Below are 23741 nucleotides of genomic sequence, written 5' to 3' on the forward strand. Positions count from 1 at the left end.
GTCATTATAGGAAGTTCACCTCGGAATTTGAGATACCCAGCTGTAAGTCTGTAAATAGTTGTATATTGACACCCTAAAAGTTGTCTCAAAACCTACATATGGTAGGGTGTAAGCAACTATTAAATTTCAAGGTCAAAGGTCACAAAAATCGGTTTTTTGCGCTTTTTTTGGAAATATCTCATTTCCTATGGGTTTTTTGCTATTTGTATTTATTATCAATATTGTAGAATACAAAATTCTCTACAAATTTTGTTTAAAAAAATTTTTTATACGGTGAACCGTTTTCGAGATAGAGGGCGGAGAGCGCGCGGTCACCGCATCACTTCAGGTCAACCGGTGCCTCCGGTCGAAAACGCGCCATATATAGTTGATGAACTATCAATAAATCAATGATTATAAATATTTGTCAATTTTTATTAACTATTATATTATATTTTATCATTTTCTTCATGCATTAAATCTATATCTATTCAATAATACTGATAACCGTTTACTAAAATTAAAAAATAATTAAGAGAAAAACTTAAATCATAATATAATTATATTCCCAGTTACACTAATGACATTTTAAATAGAAAATAATTTAGTGCCTCTTTAAAATCTGTAAATTTTAAAATTCTTCCACTACGACGAAAATTATACCTGGGAATTATACGGGCCCTTATTATACACTACGGACCTTTCTATTTATAGCCAGTCGGTGGATGTTCATTTGTTAGTTTCAGTTTGAATTGTATCTTGGTAAACTACTCGGACGTACAATTTCAAGAACTATGGATGATTTGTGTTTTCTATGTAATAAGTCAGATTCGAGAGGTGAATCGCTTGTTGAAGTAGTGCGCGGTATGAAAACTCTACGAAATGCAAGTGTCGAACGAAACGACGGAAAAATTGATTATTTAAAATCAGTAACCTCTGTTAAAGTGCATGAAAAGTGCCGAAGTGTTTACATTAGTAAAAACTGTATCCAAGCAGCAAAACGGAAACAAGAAGAAGGAGCAACTATAACTTCTCCATTCGTACTCCGTAAAAAACGAGGTGAAGTGTTTGATTTTAAGAATCAATGTTTATTTTGTGGAGCCTATCATGACAATTTTACCATCTGCTCCAGAAGATTTGCTAAATACAATTTTCTGCAACTGCAAAAGTGGTTGTGGTTCGCGATGCGAATGCAGGAAAGCGGGCTTGCAATGCTCTTTAGCTTGTGGCCAATGTAATGGGCAAGCTTGTCTCAATGCTCTACCATATCAGAGCGACATTAACGAAGATGGAACCTTTGATCCCGAAATCATGGAAGAAATTGAGACAAATGTCGTTGAAGACGATAATGAAGACCAGTTTGAAATTTACCAGCAGCCAGAAGACGACGATGAAGAGGAAGAAGATGTTTAATACTGAATAAAAAGTGGATAAGTTAGGAAAAAAATGATAAAATATAATATAATAGTTAATAAAAATTGACAAATATTTATAATCATTGATTTATTGATAGTTCATCAACTATATATGGCGCGTTTTCGACCGGAGGCACCGGTTGACCTGAAGTGATGCGGTGACCGCGCGCTCTCCGCCCTCTATCTCGAAAACGGTTCACCGTATAAAAAATTTTTTTAAACAGAATTTGTAGAGAATTTTGTATTCTACAATATTGATAATAAATACAAATAGCAAAAAACCCATAGGAAATGAGATATTTCCAAAAAAGCGCAAAAAACCGATTTTTGTGACCTTTGACCTTGAAATTTAATAGTTGCTTACACCCTACCATATGTAGGTTTTGAGACAACTTTTAGGGTGTCAATATACAACTATTTACAGACTTACAGCTGCGTATCTCGAATTCCGAGATTCTTACCTAATTTAAGCTTAAATGACTGGTCTATAATTACTTTTATTGTGTATGTTACTCGTTGCTAATTTTGTCCATATTTTGGGGACAATATTTTCTATAGCGTTCGTTCTCTTTCTTTATAACCTCCATGGTAACTAGTAACTACCAATATTTTTTCAAATAAAGTTGGACAAACTGTTTACATGTATGTGAATCATCGTTTGGAAATCGGGAATCATCATGGCCGCCATTACAGCATTTTGTTATTCTGTGCGTCCATCAAACCAATTTTTTGTGATTGGATATTAATAGAAAAACTGAATACAAATTGAACAAAAATATCATAAATATATATAGAAATGATTTAAGAGGAACAGTAAATGAACATTGAATAGAAATAAATCAAGGTACATTCATATATTTGTTTTAATATCAATTTTATTGACATTTATAATAATTGTAATTTATTTAGTTAATAAAGTGACTAATTTTTTTATTAGTTAAGCGAAAAACACTAAAAAAAAAAACATTATAAAAACGTTTAACCATCAATCGTTTTGGAGCAAATGTTATGTAAAAACCATTCTCCATCAGATTGTTGCGCAATGAAATAAATTACGGAAGAGGTGCTTGTATCACAATCAGATCAGATTCAGTGAACTTAACAAACAACTCAAGTATGTATCAACATCTTTAAATACCTAAATAACATTTATAAACTAGGAATTATATTATATTTTTTGTTAATGTTGTTTATATGAAGCGATAAATTACTCTGTTTAAAACATTTAATTAGTGATTATTGTTAGTGTTTTATAAAAATAATGCCAGAAAAAATGAGTACTAAAAGTGATTCAGATAAACAGGGATCAACGGTCACACGTAAACCACATAGGAAGATTATATTAACGTTGAACAATTGTTTATTGCCCGAGGAGAAATTAAGTCAAACACCTTCAAGAAACGATGGTTTGGATGATGAAACTGAAACCGATTTACGTATATGGGGTTGTGAATTAATACAAACAGCTGGTATATTATTACGACTACCACAAGTTGCAATGGCAACTGGTCAGGTTTTATTTCAGCGTTTTTATTATTGTAAATCGTTTGCACGTCATTCTGTTGAAACGACAGCAATGGCATGTATATGTTTAGCGTCGAAAATTGAGGAGGCACCACGTCGTATACGTGATGTTATTAACGTATTCCATCACATTAAACAAATTGCAGAACAAAAAACAATAAAACCGGTTGTATTAGATCATTCGTACGTGAATTTAAAAACATCCGTTATAAAAGCTGAACGACGTGTTCTAAAAGAATTAGGTTTTTGTGTTCATGTTAAACATCCTCATAAAATCATTGTTATGTATTTACAAGTGTTATCCTTCGAGGAGAACACACACATGATGCAATTAGCGTGGAATTACATGAACGATTCATTGCGCACCGATGTGTTCGTACGCTACGAACCCGAAGTGATTGCATGCGCTTGTATCTACTTAACTGCTCGCAAACTACATATACCTTTGCCCATGGATCCTGCGTGGTTTACTGTTTTTGGTGCTAAGGAAGTTGATATTAAAGATATATGTATACGAATATTACGATTATATAAACGACCGAAAATTAATATTAGCGAATTAGAAAAGAAAGTTGAAGAAGTTCGAAAAATCTACGAAGAAAAAAAATTAAAAGAGCGCGCTTTAAATGAGGATAAACCATCACCAAAGAATAAGGATAGTCCAAAATCAGCAGATGGTTCACATAATGCATGGGGTGGTTTTATTTCAAGATCCGGTAATCATAATGTTGCAAATAATCATGATAAAGAGAAAAAACGATCTCGTTCACGATCTATTTCACCGGTTAGTGGATCAAAACCACGTAAACGTGGACGTTCACGTAGTCGTACACGATCCAGATCAAAAACACGCAAAATGAAAAAATCTCGATCACGTTCGAGACGACGATCTCATAGTAAAGAACATCATGTTAGGAATAAACAAAGAGATCGTAGTAAAAATAGACGAACATCGAAATCACGTAGTAGATCCCCTCTGCCTACTAGAAAACATAAAAATAATGATCGAAAGTCTAGATATCGATCAAATAGTTATGATAAATATCGTGATCGATCATCACCTGATAAAAATAGTCGATATGATAAAAATGATTATGATTATCCGAAAAATGATAAATATAATGATTATCGATCCGAAAAACTATCGAAAAAAGTATCATCCTATCAAATAGACGATAATGATAAATATCATGATAAGTATTTATCACGAGAAGGTTCCTTAGAAAGAAGTGATCATTACCATACTGAATCCAAGTTAGAATCCAGATCCAAAAGTAAAAAAGATCGTCGCAGATAATTTATAATATCTAATAAATTGTAGTATAGCTATTTTTATACTTACTAACTTAGTCGGGGAAATAAGGCTTTGATCCATGGTAAAATCACTGCAACTGTAAATTTTTATGAGAGTCACAACAGTACTCAATAAAATCATACTCATGCGAACTTGTGCATTTTCAATTTACGATTTTAAAGTGGGGCAGAAGTACCCTACTTTCGGATACCATATTTTCTTTACTTAACATTTAGTAAAAACTATTGGATTTTATTTTTTTGGTCGATTCTGAGCATTTTTTGTCTTGACATTATTAGTTATTAACGAAAATAAAGATTATTTTGTTGTTTCGGTCCAAAATTTAATTTGAAAGCCATTAGAAAATTATATTAAAGCTTTTTTTTTTGACAATTTCGCCGTTTTCAATATACAAGCGTTTGAAAAAGAATATAAGCTTATCGTTTTTGCCAAAAATTCGTTACAGAACAAAGATTTTTTTGTGGTCAAAAATTTGATTTGAAAACAGCATCATATTTTTGACTATTCTAATTGGCATTTTTACCTTTCATCATCATTTTCGATATATGAGCGTCTTTATTTTCGTCAATAACGAATTTTCGGTAAAAACCCGTACTTTTTATTTCAAACGCTTATACTAAAACGGTAAAGTTTAGTAAAAATTGCCAAAAGTAAAAAAATGTTTAGAATCATCCAAAATATAAAATTCAATAGTTGTTTAAAATGTTAAATAAAGAGAATATGGTGTCTCAAAGTTAGGGTACTTTTGCCTCATTTCCATGAATATGAACAAGTTCGCATGAATATGATTTTATTGAGTACACTCAGACAAAAATTTTCCACTGGCTCCCATAAAAATCTATTGACTAGGAGTTTTTTTTCCTGGGTCAGACTACTTTTCGGTTTTATTTCCTCCATTAACTTGTCAAAAGAGATTTTGTATATTTTAGTTAAGAAATTACTTTAATCAACAAACAGAAAGTAACAATTTTTTTTATTAGTACAAAGCCTAAATTTATTATAAAACTTTCTAAAACAATCCGTCAAAATTCATCTCAATACATTACAGTTAAAACTTGCAAAAACATAAAATTATGTTAGTTGAGGGAATAAAGCATTTAAGATCGGAATATATTAATACAACTCCGATTTTTTACGAGACCGGGCGCAAGTTGTTCGTATGAGCCAAAAATTCGTTATTTGATAAAAGTTTGATATTGACAAAATTAATGATTAATGTGTGATTTTGATTAAATATTTGATTCAAAGCGGATCTTAAATTTTGAACATTTCTAAACAATTTTTGGCCGGTGGCTTTTTTCATCTAACCTCGTTGTTTTTGAGATATCGGCGTTTACAAAAAATCACTTTCTTAGGATAAAATGTTGTTATCAAACAATTTGACGACTATCGAATATTTGATTAGAAAACAAATTGATTTTATATTTTTGACAATGCTAAACACTTTTTGTGTTTTGACATTTCCGAGATATATAAAAATGTAATAAAATAGATTTCAATTTTTTTTTTTTTTTTATATATATATATATTTATACTGTGTGTTTAACAACTATGGTCTTTTACACAGAGATTTCAATTAAAATGTAAAAAAAATTAATTTTTAACTTTTTATTCTTCTAGAAGTGTTAAAAATAGCCATAAAAATATAAAATCAGTTGAATTTCTAAACAACAATTTGATCAAAACTACTTGATAATCATCAAGTTTGTAGATAACAAAATTTTACCCTAAAAATTGATTTTTTACGGCAAAAATTGCTGAGAAATGTCTAAAATATAAGATTCAATTAATGTTATTAAATCAATTTGATAAAAACCACACAATAATCGTTAATTTTGTCAGTATCAAATTTTCATCAAAATAACGAATTTTTTTATTTTTCGGCATGAAAAAAATGTTTAAAGATACAGTTCAAAATATAACATCCAATAGTTTGTTTTTCTATTTTCATGATTTTTCTGGTGCGTTAAATTAACGACCACAATTTCTGATTAAACTTACTTTTTTTCTACACCGTCCGTTTGCGCCCGGTCCCTAAAAAAAATCTAATTTATTTTTCGGTTCTTTTACCTCGGCAATGTGGATTATTTCGGAACTATTGATTTTTTTTTGTATAATAAAAGGTAAAAAAATTAAGCTTTTCGGTTATAAAATTGCCTCTCAAATCGGGAGAAGTTGTCAATATCTATATAAACAAAATTATGGAAGAGAAATTTACTTTCATTTATTATTTAACAGAAAATGTTTAAGGAACGACTGACTACTCAATATTTAAATTAAATTCTGATTACAAATTAAATTTAATTATGGAAATTACAAGTTTGAAGTGCTCTGTCTCTTCGTTAGGAATGTTTTTTATTAATTTATTTAAATAAAGGAAATTTTGATGTTGTACAAGTTTTGTCAACAACTTTTTTCGCTACAATCGATAGTTTCTGAGTTAAGCGATTTAAACAATTAAATTGTTAATCACTTTTGTTTGCACCATTTTACGTCGACGAACATATTTGTATTCAGCGACCTAAAAACTCTCAGAAAACACTGCGTCTACTAATCTCGGTTTTAATTCTTACGAAACACCCTATGCCGCATATGGACCATTTCCAAATATATTTAATAGAAATTGTTGGATTTTGTATACAAAACAATTTTTAAAAAATTATCATTATTTGGGAGTGTTCTAAAATGAATACAGCATGCTCACCAACACAAGTAACTAAGTTTTCCAATCTGGATTGAATTTCAGGTCATATTCCTTATTCTTTTTCGTTCGAAAAGTACAAATTCCTTTCTGAATAGAGTAACTTTTATTTGTAAAATTTTCTCAGAACGGTTCTTTCTTTGAAGTTATTCAACTATTTTGTCGAAATCTGAAATAGACTTTTCTTGAATAAAAATAATTCTTATTTAAATAAATTAAAAAGGTTTAAATTATAAAATATTGCTCTTTGATAAAACAATTTCATTCAAAGAATTGGATAAAATAGTAAGCGATTGTTTTGGAGGTTTCTAATAAAATTATCTAGAAATTTCATTATTTTTAATATTTTGTTAATAACCAAACAAGCCGTGAATTTCTAATCAATTGATTTTTTTAAATGTGGATAATTTTGAATTTGATTAGTGCCATTTTTTATAATCAAAAATACAAGTTATTGATTTAAATAAATTGATATCAGGCAAATATATCTTTAAAAAAAAAAAATTGTTATTTTTCAGTTAATTTTTATTAAACTATTTTAATTTACTGAATTATTTATGAAATTGTTAAAAATAATTTCAAAATAATTCAAGAACCAAAATTAAAAATTTGTTATTTAAAATTAAAAATATTGTATAAAAAGTAAGCTGTTTAAGCTTAAGTAAGCTGTGTATAAATTTTGGTACTATTTTGAATCAAAACAAATGAAAACTATAAAAATAGTAAATGTAAAAAAAATAATTGAATAACTAAATTAATTTGATTTTGAATTAAAATGATTGATTGTTCAATCAATAGGAGATTTTCGCGGGTGTTTTGTTTTAAAATAATATGTTATGTACTTATTATTTGCTTGAATTTGAAAGCTTTATTATTTGTTAATAATTTTCGATATTGTGTGATAATAATTATTGTTTCAGCAACATTTACATCGAAGGGAAGAATGAACTTCGCATTCGCGATTGTCTTGTATTGATGGACATATTTATTTATTGTGTTTCTCCCCTCAAACCTTATATAGTCCTTCTTTTGTATAGAATTTATTTAGGCGCTGGTTAATGAGCAACTTGTACCAAATTTCATTTAGGATTGAGAGTGTATTCAGTTAGGTTAAGACGGGAAACTGATTTATTAAAAAAGAAAATTATCCTTTTTTCAGATAAAATTATTTACATGGACGTGTTCATAGATTTGGGTATTGACACGTTGGTTATGTTACAGGAGAATGGCTCAACAACAATCTACCGTAAATACCACGCAGCAAGGCCTAATGGGCATGCCGCAACATCATTTAAACGCCCCTACAGTTATGTCTGTGTCGATGAATAATATCGGGCATCAAAATCAAAACCAAGCGGGCATCACAAAACCGGATGGGAATATGCCACCCGGTTTGGTCAATGTACAATCATTTGTTGGAAACAATAATATGACGCAACAACCAACAAATTCAAATCAAAATGTTCAACAAACTCAACAACAACAAATTCAAGTTGTTGGAACAACTAGTGGAATAGGAGTAAATGTTCCTGTCGCTCCTGTTAATAGTATGCAACAGACATTTAGTGGAACTCCATCTAAAGGCAATGCCTCAACAACGGCCCAAGCGCCAAATCCACCAGTGGGAGCCACTCAACCTGCGACTGCCAATGACGGCCCTCAACAGGTTAATATCATTTTTATTCAATTTTTAACTATATTTAATTTAGTACAGACAATGACAAATAAATCAGATAATATGAGCAAACATTGCAATTGAAATTCAATACATAATTTAATTAATTAATTAATTAAATGAAAGAAAACATCATACCAAATAGATATTTATTGAAATGAATCAAATGAATAAGTTTCAATTTTCATTAATGGTAGGGGAGCTGGACACAGTTTTTATGTCATCATTTGAGCAAGGTTGAGAACACATTTTATCGATAGTACTGACTCATTACATGAGTAAGCTATTGATCTTCCAAACCGTACGCGTTGCAAGGTCCGACCACAAAGGCTCGGAACGTCGCAAAAAAAAATTTTTAGTGTACAATTTGACCAAGAGACGAAACTTATTTTTAACGATTGATTAAATTCAAACAAATGAGAAAATGCAAGTCTTCCGTTCGAAATATGTTGTAAAATTTGCTTTGCCAGGTGTTGGACATTGCAAAAATATTTTTAAATTGTACAAATTGACCAAGGTTGAGCTATTCTCAGTAGATAATTGGCGTAATAAGTAAACGGAAAATTATCGTCTTCCATGAAATTGCAGTTGCAAACATCGTCTTTCAAGACCTTCAAGTCTTCTTTGGGGAGGCGATGTTTGCAACTGCAATTTAATGGAAGACGATGATTTTCTGTTTACTTATTTCGCCAACTATCTATTGACAAAAGCTCAATCTAGGTCAATTTGTCCATTTTAAAATTATTCTTGCAATGGCTAAGACCCAGAAGACACATTTCTCATTTCTTTAATCGTTATAAATAAGTTTCATCTTTGTTCAAATTGTACATTAAACATTTTGTGACATTTCGGTCTCTGCGGCAGGACCCTGCAACCTATATGTCTTCGAAGACCAATAGCTTTCTCATGTATTGGGTCAAAACTATCGATAAAATGAGTTCTCAACCATGCTCAAATTGTGCGAAAATTTCTGCCACCAACTCCGAACGGAAGTTGAGTATACAAAATATGAGGAACGAGATCTGTTAACTAATTCGTATACCTTAGATCTCCAAGGAAACAAAAAAAATAAAAATAAAAATATGTTGCCAGAATGAAAGAATCGCTTAGCTACTTTCATCACTTTTTTTACTTTTTCTGATTGACCTAAAAATTTATATACGTAATATTTTTTATGAAAACTAAAAGTTGCCAGATTAATTTTTGTCGATATTGGGCTGTTTTCCAGTGATTGCAGCCGAAAGTTTGAAAAATCAATTATTTGTTTGCCAATTCTAAGTATTAAAAACTAAGTACTTCATCTTATCTATATGTCGCAGCCAGCTAGCTGAATTAGCCGTTCAGTTAACAGCTTAGCCTTTCTACTAAACGGTGCTATTCAACTTGCGGTGTGAATGATATTCAGCCACAGCGTCTAATACAATATTTAAGGAACTGGCTGATGCTTAGACCATTCATACAATAGAGTGACCATTTGACAAAAAAGAGATGAAATTTCTGACATTAGAAATCGTTTATTTACGTAATTTAAAATATAACATATTGTTGTTTGGTAATCATGAGATTAAACTCAATACTCTAATCATTTGGTTCAAAAAAAAGGTGTTACCTGGCAAGTTTTCTGGGAGTTTTGAATATGTGTGATTTTATAGATTTTGAGGTGCTTTTCGAATTTCCACTTTGCTACATCGTATCTTTTTAACTTCTTTAAGTAAGCTTTAAACAATGCAGTCGTACAGTTTTTATAAAGATTCATTGACTGTTCTTGGATTCCGGGGTATAAATCTTTTGGCTCTCCACTTTTTAAGTAACACAGATTATGTATAGTAATATTTAGATCAATCCACTACTCCCTTACATATGGAGCGGAAGGTTCGAAAATTTTCAATCTGATAACATAGATTTTATATTTTGCGTACTAGTAGTATTTTCAGAACATGATCTAAATGTTCTTCAAATATTAACAATCAACACAATGCATATACATTGGAAAATATATACCTTAAGATGAATAATTTTAAGCAACGTTTTTTGTGTATCTGATTTAAAACTATTGTCTGTCCTAAATTGCTTTATTTGAGACATAATTAGTCAGAGACATCGACTACGAAATACTTTTTGTAATTTCACATAAATATTTAATTTTAAAAAATATCTGCAATATGCGCACAAATTTTTAGATCGTTCATTTGAATTTTTTTATCACATCATCATGGCAACACTATGGTAATTTAGAAAAGATTCATTTTCGTATGTATGATAAATACAAATTTTTAAGTCTATGATGATGTGAGGAGCTTCTCAAATTTTTCGACGGCTTTTGGTTAAAAATTTCAGTGCACAGTTCAAATTAGACATATCTCAAAATTACTGTAATTCAATTCAAGAGCACATTGAGCAATCAGTGAGTTTTGAAGTAAAAAGTAAACAAATCATTAATTAATTTTGCCGTATAATCCAATTAATCTATGAAACGGATGACAAAATTGTTATCAGAAAACAAAAAATACGTTGTTATAGAAGGAAACAAGGGACATGGCGGTTTTTGGTTACGACTAATTAATGGCTAAGTTAATCAAAAAAATTCACAAAAGTAGAAAAAAAAAACGGTTTTCTTGGGACAAATTAAAGTTGACGTCCAATGCAAAAAAATTAAATAGGAAAGTTCCATATCTCAAAAAAGCCTATCGATTGACGTATGGTAAGTCCGATTTGAATGCGTAGGTGTCGAGAAAACTAGAAAAAATAAGCCAGAATAGTCGTTTTTACATTTGCTTATAACTTTTTTTCTATTTCGATTTTAAAGTTGATATATAGTGAAGTTATGAGTAATAGGTTCACAAATCATCAGTTTTATTTTTAGCAAATTTTGAAAATTTATCGAAATATCGCATTTTTTGTAAAGTTTTTCTTCTTGGTTGAGGGACTATGGTATAGCGGTTTTTCGGGACTTAATCTCTTCGTCTAAACTTCTTCGAGCATGATATTTTAGCGCCAAGTTAAATTTTGTAATTGAAATCGGGCAACGAAAAAGTGCATTCGTCAATCGATAGGGTTTTTGAGATCTGTCAACTATTTTTAATCGCAAGAAAACCGTTTTTCGACCTAAGCGAATTTTTTAGGGTTAACTTAGGCATTGATTAGCCGTAACCAAAAAACGCTATGTTTCTTGGCTTCTTTCCTTCTATAACAACGTATTTTTTGTTTTCTGATACCAATTTTGTCAAATTTAACATTGGGCCTCTGTAGATTAAATGGATTACTAATCTGGAAAAGCGAATGGTAAAGAAAATTACATCGGGTGTGCACCAATATTCAATAATAATTTTTCGTGACAATTTGTTTAATTTTCGTGTTATATCGACTTTATTCCTTATATAATTTCTGCCTGTTTTGGCTCTTTAACTGGCTATTTGGATTTAAGAAATGTTGGGTTTTAGGAGTACCCAGAATAAAACTAAATAAAAGAACATAATAATTAATGGAAATAAGCTTTTAAACGTTCTATTTGTGGGATTCATCGAAGTAAGTCCAGTCTTTTCACGTCGAATCCAGAAACGATAAATTTTTTGTATTATTTCTCTTATTATTGCCCAATAACTACAAGAAAAAAGTTTCAACACATATTTCCGACAGTCAAATGTCTTATCATATAAAAATTTTTCTGAAAGAAAATACCACATTAATAATTTTTTATTGGAAAATCTTCCATTTAAATGCGTACTAATTTTTGTGATAAAAATATACAGGCTGCCTTTTTTTAAGTTGACATATCCTTGAAACTTGATAAATAAACTTAATCGACTAAAATACTTCAAACGAAAAATGTCAGTTTCAAAGGCAAACATGTTATACCGGCATCGAATTCGATCTAAGTTCACAGGTTCAATTAAAACCACACTCTAATTCATAAATGAAAAAAATTAGTTGAACGCTTTAATTTGGAAAGTTGTTTTTTATAAATACGTGGACATTTTTTGTTTGAAACATTTTTTTGTAAAGCGAATAGTTTTGAAAGTAATTGATAGCAAAAATCTAGCTTTTTGTGCGTTTGTTCATGCAATTTGAACAAAAATGATCTTTATAGAAAAACTAAACTACTTTTATTGAATTTATTGGCAATTTTTTTTTTTTCGAAGAGTGTCTAGATTTCACAGAAACAATTATACTAAATAACAATTTTGAAACGAAAAAACATTTTTGTGTAAAACTTTTTAATCCGTTTTTGCCTAAGCTGTACGGTTTGCAGAAAAATGTTTCGAACAAAAACTGTTACTTTTTTTAATCAATAACAACTTTATAATTTAAAGTGTTCATCTATCGAGTACCACTTATGGAGTAGAGTTTATTGAGATTGAAAACCTAGGTCAAGTTTAATGTCTGCGTCAGATGTGCGTCTACACATCCAAAATTTTTTGCTTCAAGCATTGTTGTTGATAAAAGTTATTTTTCGAGTTTCAAGTATATGTCAACTTTAAAAGCCACCCTGTATATATTTTTATTTGCTTGCCAGAAGTTACTTGATCATAAACGCTCAAACTTCCATAAAAGAAAATAATAATTACTTTAATATAAATACATTACAGCTTATAAAATTTACACTAGACAAAACTTCGTCCTCGACTTAATCGCATGTCGGTATTTTTACGCATAAAAAAGATGATACTTTCTTTCAGAACAATTTATATGACAAATAATCAACCCCTCTTCTAATATCCAATATTATCGTTAATTCGACCCGTATTTAATTGTGTTCTTTGTAGTCGTTAAGCCCTACAAATTTTCTTAATAAATCCACTAGATGACATGTTACGAGCTCTCAACTTGACATTAAAAAATTGTCTTAAGTTTTCTCTGTCAATGTGCACTCGATCTAAAATCCATATTTTTCAAATAGTAATATTTGTTTTGAATACCAGTTATATATCGATTTATCCTGGAATGTATTTCGAAAAAAAATGAAATGTTTTAATTTTAAATTCTTTGATTTATTTAATGAAGAAAGTTTGGAATAAGATAAGTTATTTAATTAATGAAAATTTAATTGTTCTTTTATTGGAAATCATTATACCTAATTATACTCTAATCAATAAATATTAAAAGTGAGCCTCAGCTCTCGAAACCATCAAGAACAGCTGTGATTTTGACGATTTTTGTTAAATACTTTTGAATTGGGGGAACAAAAACAACACATACAATTTGGTATGTGAGATTTGTTTTTAAGCAAAACAATGTCATATAAGTGGAGTACAATATCAGTACTTTGTAAAGGAAACGCGATTTTTAATCCGCTTTTATTAGCTTGGTATGTATCTATGTAACGAAATCTTCGAACATGATTTTCACCCACTTCATAACGTCAGTTGTGCCATTTTTAAATATTTTAATGGAGTTTTGATTCAATCGAAAATGGCAACAAATTTTGATTTTTTAAATGTAATTTTTTATATTTTGTTATTTTGGATTCTCGTTTTTATACCTTGTATATATAAAATATATCAAGGTATACTAAGTTTAATCCCAAGTTTGTAACGCTTAAATTTGTGATGCCACCAACAAAATTTAGGTATAGGTTGTTCATAAAATCACCTAATTAATCTATTTTCAGTTGTCCGTCCGTTAAAATGATAACTCAAAAACGAAGAGACGTAAAAACTAAAAAGTGAGGTCGAGTTCACTAAAGTAAATTAACTTTCATAAGTCAAGGTCTTGGTTCCGTGGGACCCATCTTTTAAATCGCTCGAGATGGAACCAAAGTTAAAATATTCCTTATAAAAAAAAATAAACAACTTCTGTTTGAAACATTTTTTCGTAAACACCACTGTTTACCCGTGAGAACGTAAATTAGGCGTAAATTATAAAGTATGTATTATATGGGAATATCAGTTATATATGTGTGACTTGTATGTATGTGCAGCTATCTGTCTTTACCAGGGTATTTCAACAATTAACTCAGTCAATTGTTTGTTTTCATTTGTTATTTCTATTTTTCATGATCAAAGAGAGATTTGCGTGATGATTGATTTAACCTGGACAAACGTTACTAGTGGCAGTCAGAATTTGCGACTGGACGGTTGGAAAGTAGGTGTTCACACAAGGTTATATTGACTACAGGCTTTAAAATGTGTTGAAATTTTAAACCAGATTTACCCGGTTATTTACCCGGTGTACCCTCAAGTAGGCACACTAAGCTAAGCGAAGGCCAATCAAATTTTGTATATACAGACAATTTTTACATTCAAAATTTTTGATATATAGCCAATTTTTTTTACAGAATTATGTAAAAAGTATCATAAAGTTGAATATACACACCTAACTTCCCTACAAGCCAACCAATTTAAGTGGACAAAGTGTCTTTCACCACGTTCCATCGAGTCGCATATCTCAATTAAAATCGGAAATATAGAAAAAGAAAGCTATGGAAATATAAGATATGTAGAGCAGGAAATCGCGTATGAATATAACTTGAGAAGGATAGAGGTTAGATGATTTCCAATGCTTGATCACAAACCCGTACATCAATACTTTTTATTTTAAAAATCGATAAAAACAAGATAGGACTGTCGGACGAACTCGGTAAAAGATTTCATAAATTTTTTCTATAAATAGATGTTATTGGCAATAATTATTTTTGCAGACACCTCTAGTTTAGATCGCCAATATGTTGACCACTAATCAAAAATCTGCTCGATTTCAGTATAGGGAAGTGAGGTACAGTGGAACACGGAGCACAATGGAATAACGGTAATATTTGTACCTTATTTCAATAAAATTTCAGGATAAATTACAAAAAATTATGAAGCCTGATTAAAGGAAAACGATACAAATCATTTGTATGGAAGTCGCCATGTTTTTTTATGGTGACACCATCTAGCGTCGAGAAAAAAATTCAATAGAAATAATCTTTCTATAAAGCTACCTACATTAGCGACAAAAATCAGGTTAACGAAATCAATTAAAAACTACAGACCTGACCCAATTTGAGGAAAAATGAATAATTTGACTCAAATTATAACTTACATATCATATAAAAATGTAAGTCGGTATCCGATCAATATTTTTTATAAAAAAATTATTTGTAACTAAAGATCTGGCCTAGTTTAAGATAAAATTAAAAATAATTTTAAGCAAAATTACATAAAAATGTAAATTGACATCCCATCATTACAATTAATGAGTACATATTACAATTTTTAACATAAAATATAATTATAACCTATTTTATTTCGTACTGTTTAGCTCAAGTCAGAAATATTTTACGCAGATTGTATATTGACTGCCATACCATCTCTTGTTGCCATAAATATTCAACCCTGAGTTTATAAATTTTTGACCTAATGTTTTTATTGAATTTGCTTTCGAATTTTCGAGTCATTTTTAATAAAAAAAAAATGATTATTCATATAACAAATTGTATTTAAAAGCGCTTAAGAATTTGGTTTTCACATTTTATACATACAAATTAAAAATATTGAAAATACCTAACCACAAATTGATCGGTAAATCGATTTATTGATTAAAATTTACAAAATTTAAATCTTTAGCACAATATAACATCATTTTGGACATACATGCAAATTTTCAGGTCATTTTATTAAGTTATAAATATTACAGTTGTTCCATTGTGTCCCACATCTCAATACTAGGTCAACTGGAAGTTAAATCTGTCTTACGTCTGCTCATAAAGACAGTAGATGGATACTTAGTAGTATGGTATTGATTAGCGTATATAGTCGGATAAAGGAATACATAAATGTCGCGACTGATGTATCGACGCCCAGCCTAAATCGCTAATGATAGAAGTTTGAAATTTCGAGAGGATATTGATTTTATACTGAAGGTGTCATTTAAGAATGAATTTTTCGAAATTCATCCCCTATAATAAGGGAAGAAAGTTTTTATGAAGTTTATATATATCATTCATATCTTCATTTTTCAGTTCACTACTTAACCGATTGAAAAAATTCTTAGAATGTTACATTATCATCTGTTAACATGTGTTGTATTTTATTTTCAAAATTTAAAATCCATTTTTATTGTTAATAAGTTAAAATAAATTTTTTGTGGATAAAAATCATGCAAGAGTGATTTATTTTATACAAGTTGTACACATATATTGTTTAAACAATATAAATAACTAGCAGATATCCACGTTATAGTCTTCAATTCTCTTAACTTCACTTTTGTTCACTAATTAATGGATATTAACTTTTATTGCATATATGTGACTTGCTAATAATGAAGCATTCTATAGATGAAATAATTTTTTTAATCGGTTACGTAGTGAACTTAACAATATCGGTTTCACTTTTTAATGGATTTTTACTTTTGGTGCGGAACCTTAATTTTTTTGAAAATAAAATATAGCCCATAGTTACTTACTGATAATGTAGCATTCTATAGGTGAAAGAAGTTTTAAAATCGTAGTGAACTAAAAAATTAAGATTTGTATATATTTTCATACTGTATAAAATCAATATCTTCTCGAAATTTCTGATTTTTTTACTTTCTCGATGTTTCTGATTTTGAATAATATACAAAAAGATCATTTTGAAAAAAAAAATCATCAAAATCGGAGCTGTTTTTTCAATTCTCTTTAATTAAGATTACTAGATAAGATATTTGTCAATATTTAGTTTACGTTGTATGTGTCATATAAAACATCAAATATAGTCGAATAGACCATTCTGTAAATAAATATCGTATGCATGATTAAAAATAAACAATAACAAAAAAGTAATAAAAAGAATCATTTTGGAAAAAAGAAATCATCAAAATTGGAGCTGTTATTGAAAACTCCCGAGTAAAAACATTCATTGATGCGACTATTAATATATTTATGAATTTTGATAATATTAATTTCTTTGTATTTACTAAAAAAGAAAAAAAGGATATCAAAAATAAATGATTTCTTCATTAAATAAACAAATCGAATAGAATTACACTAATTTTTGGAATTCAACGCACTATAGGACACAACACTTATTGTAAATTGAACTATACATTGAAAATAACTGAAAATAATAGAAAAACTACTTCTTAGTAGATTTATACACTTTTCTCTTAGACTCTTTTTGTATCAATAGACAAAACTAAACAGTTTCCCGTCAAAATATATATATTTTAATATCTAGTTTATTTAAACACAAAACTACAAGTTTGTTGAACTTATTTGTACAAACAAATTGAATATGCAAGTTTTTCACAAACGGATTTTGGTAGTGATAAGAGTTGTTAAAATAAATTCATTCATATTCAAATACAAAATAAGTATTTTACACTGTAACGATAAAATTGTGAGACATATTTGTCCATACACGTATATTCAACGGTAAGTTAACATTCTAAGTGTACTAATCACAAGAAATGTTCAAGTAATCACACTTAGAATGTTTTAACAAATACACTTTCAATGACAGAGTACCATAAGTGTAGGTGGCGTACTGCAACTACTACATGTTATGCAAATCTTGTTGGAACAAATTATTCAATCATGTTTTTGAAATTATCCTTCTTTTGGCGTGTTATGAAAAGAATGATGAGAGTGAATTTTTATAATGCGCGCGTACTATGTGTCGCGAAAACTATATATTGAATTTAGTTTAAAATTTTTAACACTATGAAGTTAGTCGAAAACGAAATGTCACTCACACAATAGAGAATAGATAAATGACAGGTTGTGTCATCTAAAGAAGTATGTATAATTTCTTATAGTCTACTCAACCAGTTCAAATTTGTGAAATATAGAAATATTGTTGGATTCGCTATGATGTCTAGAAAAACGTGCCGAAAGCGTTTTTTAGCACATAAAAAATTGCATAAGTTATAAACAATTAAAGATAAAATAAAAAGGTATTCCGTTTTTCGCCAATATTTCATAAACTAATATTTATGATATTTAAACCAAAAAAAAAAAAACTCCCACTCTCAGAAGACTATTTCTATTATTTATAATTTTAACTTAACGCTGAAAATACTTCTTCGTACGTCATTTTTAGATTGTTTTAGTAGAGTTCGTACAAAACGAAGTGGCACCGAGCAAGAGAGAGTGTAGATACGAGTGCACATACATATACATCATACACTCTCTCTTGCTCGGTGCCACTTCGTTTTGTACGAACTCTAGCGATAAAAATGAGTACGTCACGCTAGATAATGTATTATTTAAAAATGCGAAAAAATAATGATGTATTCTGAAAGCTTTAAAAAAAGTATTACCACTGGAAATTTAAAGTTAATTTCCAACGGTAATAATTTCTTTAATAAAAGTGTTCAGAATCTAGCAAACAATCTAAAAATGACGCAAAAAGAGCTATTTTCAGTGTTAAATTAAAATGATAAATAATGGAGATAGTTTTAAATTTATAAATAATGGGAGTGGGTTTTTTTTTATTGGAAATTTTCTCCTCTTTAATAATATTTTTTTAAATATTAATATTTTGTGAAATATTGCCGAAGAACGAAATACTTTTTTTTTCATCTTTAATTTTTTATAACTGTTATAATTTTTTATGTGCTGAATTCATGGACCTATCCATGAAGCTTATAAAAAGGAGAATGATCGCTATAGAAAATATTGTCCCCGAAATATGGATAAAATAAGTGAGGCGCTGCGACCGCTAAGAAGTATCAATAAAGGCGGGCTGTTGTGCGCTAATTTGAAATGATATATCAATTTGTACATTATGCAACTAACTTCATCCACTTCGCAGATACTACTTCTTGATGACAGCGCGGCTGGTGGCTTAAAAATTAACTATAAATTCTACAAATTTTCAGGGGCAGGTGAGCTAATGCTTTAGTACATAGCGATCTTTCTCCTTCTTTATAACCTTCATGCACCTATCACACGTATTTTTACGACCATTATCTCTATATGTCACCAATTTGAACTTGTTAACTAGACTCTTACGAGCATACATAACGTTAGCTTCAAACAACACAGTGGTTTGTTATTTTACAAAACAAGTTAGATTATTTTACTTTCAGAAGCTTAAATTAAATAGTCTAATAAAATAAAATATAAAGAAAAAATTAATGCATCTTTGAAATTTTCCACAATTGTTTATTAGGTTGTAAACACATTAGGTTGTAAAAACTATTCGACCTTTCAGGGGCGTACCTAACCCCCCCTTTTGGGGGGGGGGGGGTTAGTTGGGGATTTTAATCACTTTTTTACAGATTACAACAAAAAGCATCAATTAAAAAAAAGTTCAATTAAAAGTTCTAGCTGAAGTATTTATGCATATTTTAATTTATTTTTCGACTTTCTAACTTCAAAATTGATTGAGATATGCAAATAAAAAAATTTTTTTGCTCATTCAATCAAATGAAAAAGTGTCCATCTTGTAAACCGTTAGAGATTGAATAAAAATTTAAATGTAAAATTTATTCCTTATAAAAAAATTAACAACTTTTATTTGAAGCATTCTTTCGTAAACATCACTGTTTACCCGTGAGGGCGCAACTTAGAAAAGAACTTTGGTGTCCATTTTCTCCAAAACTACAAACAAAGTTTGTTGATTTTTTGAAGTTAATTTCAATTAGTGAGTTATTTATTATAAAACAACTTTTCTTTGAAATATTTTTTTCTAAACATCCCTTTTTACCCGTGAAGGCGTCTCCAAAATACTTTCTAAAATTGCGAAAATTTCAAAATTTTTGTTAGTATTTTCTGGATTTTTTTTTTTGCATTTCTAGAATGTTTCACAAAACTACTAGTTGAAGTTAACCTGAAAAAAATCAACCCACTTTTTTTTTATAGTTTTGAAGAAAATGGACGCCCAAATTTTTTTGCGCCCTCACGGGTAAACAGTGAAGTTTTAGGAACGAATGATTCAAATAAAAGTTGTTAATTTTTTTATAAGGAATAACTTTTATATTTAAACTTTTTTTTCATCTCTAACGATTTACAAGATGGATACTTTTTCATTTGATTGAATGAGCAAACATATTCCATTTTATAATTGGTATATCTCGCATATCAACTTGGAAGGTAGAAAGTCGAAAAAAAATGAAAATATGCACAAATATTCTAAAACTTTAAACTAAATTTTGTTTTTATTTGATGCATAGCATTTTTGTAATTTGCAAAAAAACTGATTAAAACCCCCCAACTACACCCCAAAAAAGGGGGTTAAGAACGCCCTTTAGAGGTCGACTTTTTTTAACGAAATGTTTATACCCTAATAAACAACTGTCGAAAATTTCAAAGATGCATTAATTTTTCCTTTTAGATATTTAGTTTAATTGTACTATATTACGATTAACTTCACATAACGTTAGCTTCACAGTGGTTCAGTGGCGGTGCATAGGTACTTATTTTACAAAACAAGTTTGATTATTTTACTTTTAGAAGCTTAAAGTTAATAAATATTATGTATTGTGAAATATGTTTGTTGTACAATTAAGTTAAGAACTTGACAACAAACTGATTGTACTGTTTAAGTTAAAAAATAAAAATCAATGAATTAATAATAGATAGGTAATGAAATTTGGTACTATCAATTTAAAAAAAAAATTTCTAATAAAGCTCATTAACCAGTTTTTATAAATAAGTAATAATTTTTAAATTTATTTATTAGTAGTAGGTAGGTAGGTATTGTTGATATTTTGTTAAAAAAATCGTTTTGGGGGGTTAAATAGGATAATAATTTTCAAAATAAATTTATTGTTTTATAAAATGATAAATGATTTGTACATTCATATAATATATAATTATATAAAATAAGAATATTTTTGAATCAATTTTGTAAATATGATTATAAATGCAAATCATTTGATTTGAAAAAGTGGTTTAAAATGGAAGAATATGCTATGACAACAAAGTTAAAAAAAAAAGAAAACAGTAAAATATTTATATGAGCCTTTTACCATAAAAATAGGCGTTTGTTAGTTATGTGTTGTCTCAAATCAAATTGAATCAAGAAAGCTAGGTTTGTTTGAATGAGAGATATGATGTGCAGCTCCTGAGTAAAACCCGGCTTATGGAATTGGTACGTGATGTGGATCCAACTGTTCAACTGGATGATGAAGTTGAAGAAATGTTACTGAGTATTGCTGATAGTTTCGTTGAGAGTATTGCAAATGGTTCCTGTAAAATTGCTAAACATCGACATATACAAACTGTGGAAGTTAGAGATGTTCAATTATATTTGGGTAATTTTTAATTTTTTTCCTTTAATTTCATATATTATTTTCAACTATGATTCGGTCAATTTAAACATTTAGAGGTACAAAAATTTCAAAATTCTTACTTGGCAAATTATGAAGCTATATTATTACTCCATCTTGTTTTCTTTAATCATAAAATAAAATGTTCGCCGTCGATTTTGATGTTAATATCTTAAAATTGATTTTTTTGTTTTGTTTTACAGAGCAAGCGTATAATATATGGATTCCAGGCTTAGGGACAGATGAACTTCGTCCATACAAACGATCTGCTATAACAGAAGCGCACAAACAGCGAATGGCATTAATTCGTAAAACGAAAAATAAATGAAGTGTTTTAATTTTTTTTTTTTTTTGTTATTTATTTGGATGGTAAAAACATAATTGTAAAATTTAATTATTTGATAACGATGAATTATGTAATATAATTTTTAATCATAATAATTATTGCATGTTTTGTCTAAGTTTAAAATAAAAATATATTATTTTAACAATTGAGTTATCAATTTGATATTCTAAATCCTTTATTTAGTATGCAGAAGAAATCATATAGCTAGATGATGTAAAAGGGAAGGCATACAAGATCAAACGTACAGTTTTGGGTGCAATCGAAAACTTACTCATTTTAACTCGTCTAAAATATGCAAAAATAATTTTTTATGTCGTTAAAACATTTTTTTAGGAATTATTATATCACTCAAAATCTTGCTAAAGTAGATACGCCGTGTAAGAAACTCTAATCCGCCATTATTGTTGTTGCCCTTTATCTTCAAAAAAGTATAAAGTACAAAAAAAAGTGAAAAAATTATATTTTTCAATCTCGAAAATGGGTGATATACAATGTGCTACTTAAGTTGGCTTCATATAGATGACTTTTTTATTGTAAGGTTTACGGAGATGTTCTTTATAAAATAATAATAATATTGTTTAACCTCCGTTTCTCTGACATATATGCCTATAACGTAGGCCACCCACGTAATTATTTATTAATCTTTATTTAATAAATTACATATATATACAATTACATTTATGATGATGTGGGTGCAGTCGGCTACTTCGTTCTTATCCAAGCGACGCGACGATAATGTGATCAATTCTACTGCCTCATTAACTATAACTGATCACACTGCTGCCGCTTGAATTCGAACCCGCGACCTAAGTCTAAGTACGCCTAACGCTTTAGACAGCTCGGCCACTTAGGTTCAATCCTTTATAAACATCTCTGCTTCGGATAATAACATTCAGCTATTAACTTTTGATATCTAATGTATAGAGTGCTCACTTATTCAAAAAGGTCATTAATGGTCGTTTAGAAATGCAGACCATTTAAAACGAATTTAGGAAAAAATAGACCAGAAAAATAGACTCAAAAGAATCGGGAAAAAACACCTTAAAAACTTAAAAAGCCGACTGCGTCAAATAAAATCCGAAAAGAAAGAAACAAGTCTAGTAGTTCACATAGCGACTTTTACAGTCGATCAGTCGGGGTCCATTAAAATCTAGACCGGCTCAATTCTTCCCAATAATGGAAATCTAAGAAATTGGGACAAAAATTGAAATTACTTTTTATTTTACAAAAATATCTTTTGAAAAAAAGTTGGTCATTTCACATTATTTGACAAAAATATTTTATTATTTATTTATCGATGGTAAAATTTTCATCCGGAACAAAATAATTCTTTTCAGCTGTATAATTTCTTCCAATTTGCGGAGCTATTTTAATCTATTTAAAGAAACATCTCAATTTCATTTTGTGATTAAGACTTAGTGGTCCTTACATGACTTGTTTCTTCATTTCAATATCTCTGCGTTAAAAAATGTGCACGTGTTTTATCATTTTAAGTGATATAGCTATAATATCACTTAAAATGGTAATATTGGAATAAAATTAAGAAAAAAGGATGTTATATGGATTAAAAGTTCGGGCAGCGAAACTTTGGGGTTTTTCTTTTCACATCAAAA

At 29.2% G+C, this 23741-nt stretch overlaps 2 protein-coding genes across 3 annotated transcripts; both read left to right on the forward strand.

Annotated features, from left to right (window-relative positions):
* The first annotated feature begins 2054 nt into the window (after positions 1 to 2054).
* Positions 2055 to 22141, forward strand: LOC123290660 (transcription initiation factor TFIID subunit 12). 2 transcript variants are annotated; one of them, XM_044870921.1, is made up of 5 exons: positions 2056 to 2238; positions 2332 to 2508; positions 8156 to 8600; positions 21575 to 21767; positions 21986 to 22141. In XM_044870921.1, exons 3-5 carry the CDS (start codon positions 8160 to 8162, stop codon positions 22108 to 22110), a joined length of 759 nt encoding a protein of 252 aa, XP_044726856.1. In that variant the 5' UTR covers positions 2056 to 2238; positions 2332 to 2508; positions 8156 to 8159; the 3' UTR covers positions 22111 to 22141. The 2 variants fall into 2 exon arrangements, with proteins under 2 accessions (XP_044726857.1, XP_044726856.1); XM_044870922.1 differs by lacking the exon at positions 2332 to 2508 and having other exon boundaries at positions 2055 to 2238.
* LOC123290654 (cyclin-L2) lies at positions 2516 to 4543 on the forward strand. Its single transcript, XM_044870913.1, has one exon. It carries the CDS (start codon positions 2656 to 2658, stop codon positions 4213 to 4215), a length of 1560 nt encoding a protein of 519 aa, XP_044726848.1. The 5' UTR covers positions 2516 to 2655; the 3' UTR covers positions 4216 to 4543.
* Positions 22142 to 23741: the final 1600 nt, after the last annotated feature.

The sequence above is a fragment of the Chrysoperla carnea genome, chromosome 1 (genome assembly GCF_905475395.1).
Source record: "Chrysoperla carnea chromosome 1, inChrCarn1.1, whole genome shotgun sequence".
NCBI lineage: Eukaryota > Metazoa > Arthropoda > Insecta > Neuroptera > Chrysopidae > Chrysoperla > Chrysoperla carnea.

What these genes read in the sequence shown, in the direction of transcription:
- LOC123290654 (XM_044870913.1), top strand. Translation starts at nt 2,656, where the DNA reads ATGCCAGAAAAAATGAGTACTAAAAGTGATTCAGATAAACAGGGATCA.
- LOC123290660 (XM_044870922.1), top strand. Translation starts at nt 8,160, where the DNA reads ATGGCTCAACAACAATCTACCGTAAATACCACGCAGCAAGGCCTAATG. An exon ending in CCAATGACGGCCCTCAACAG is followed by an intron (nt 8,601 to 21,574) that starts GTTAATATCATT and finishes TATGATGTGCAG; the next exon opens with CTCCTGAGTAAAACCCGGCT. An exon ending in AGATGTTCAATTATATTTGG is followed by an intron (nt 21,768 to 21,985) that starts GTAATTTTTAAT and finishes TTTGTTTTACAG; the next exon opens with AGCAAGCGTATAATATATGG.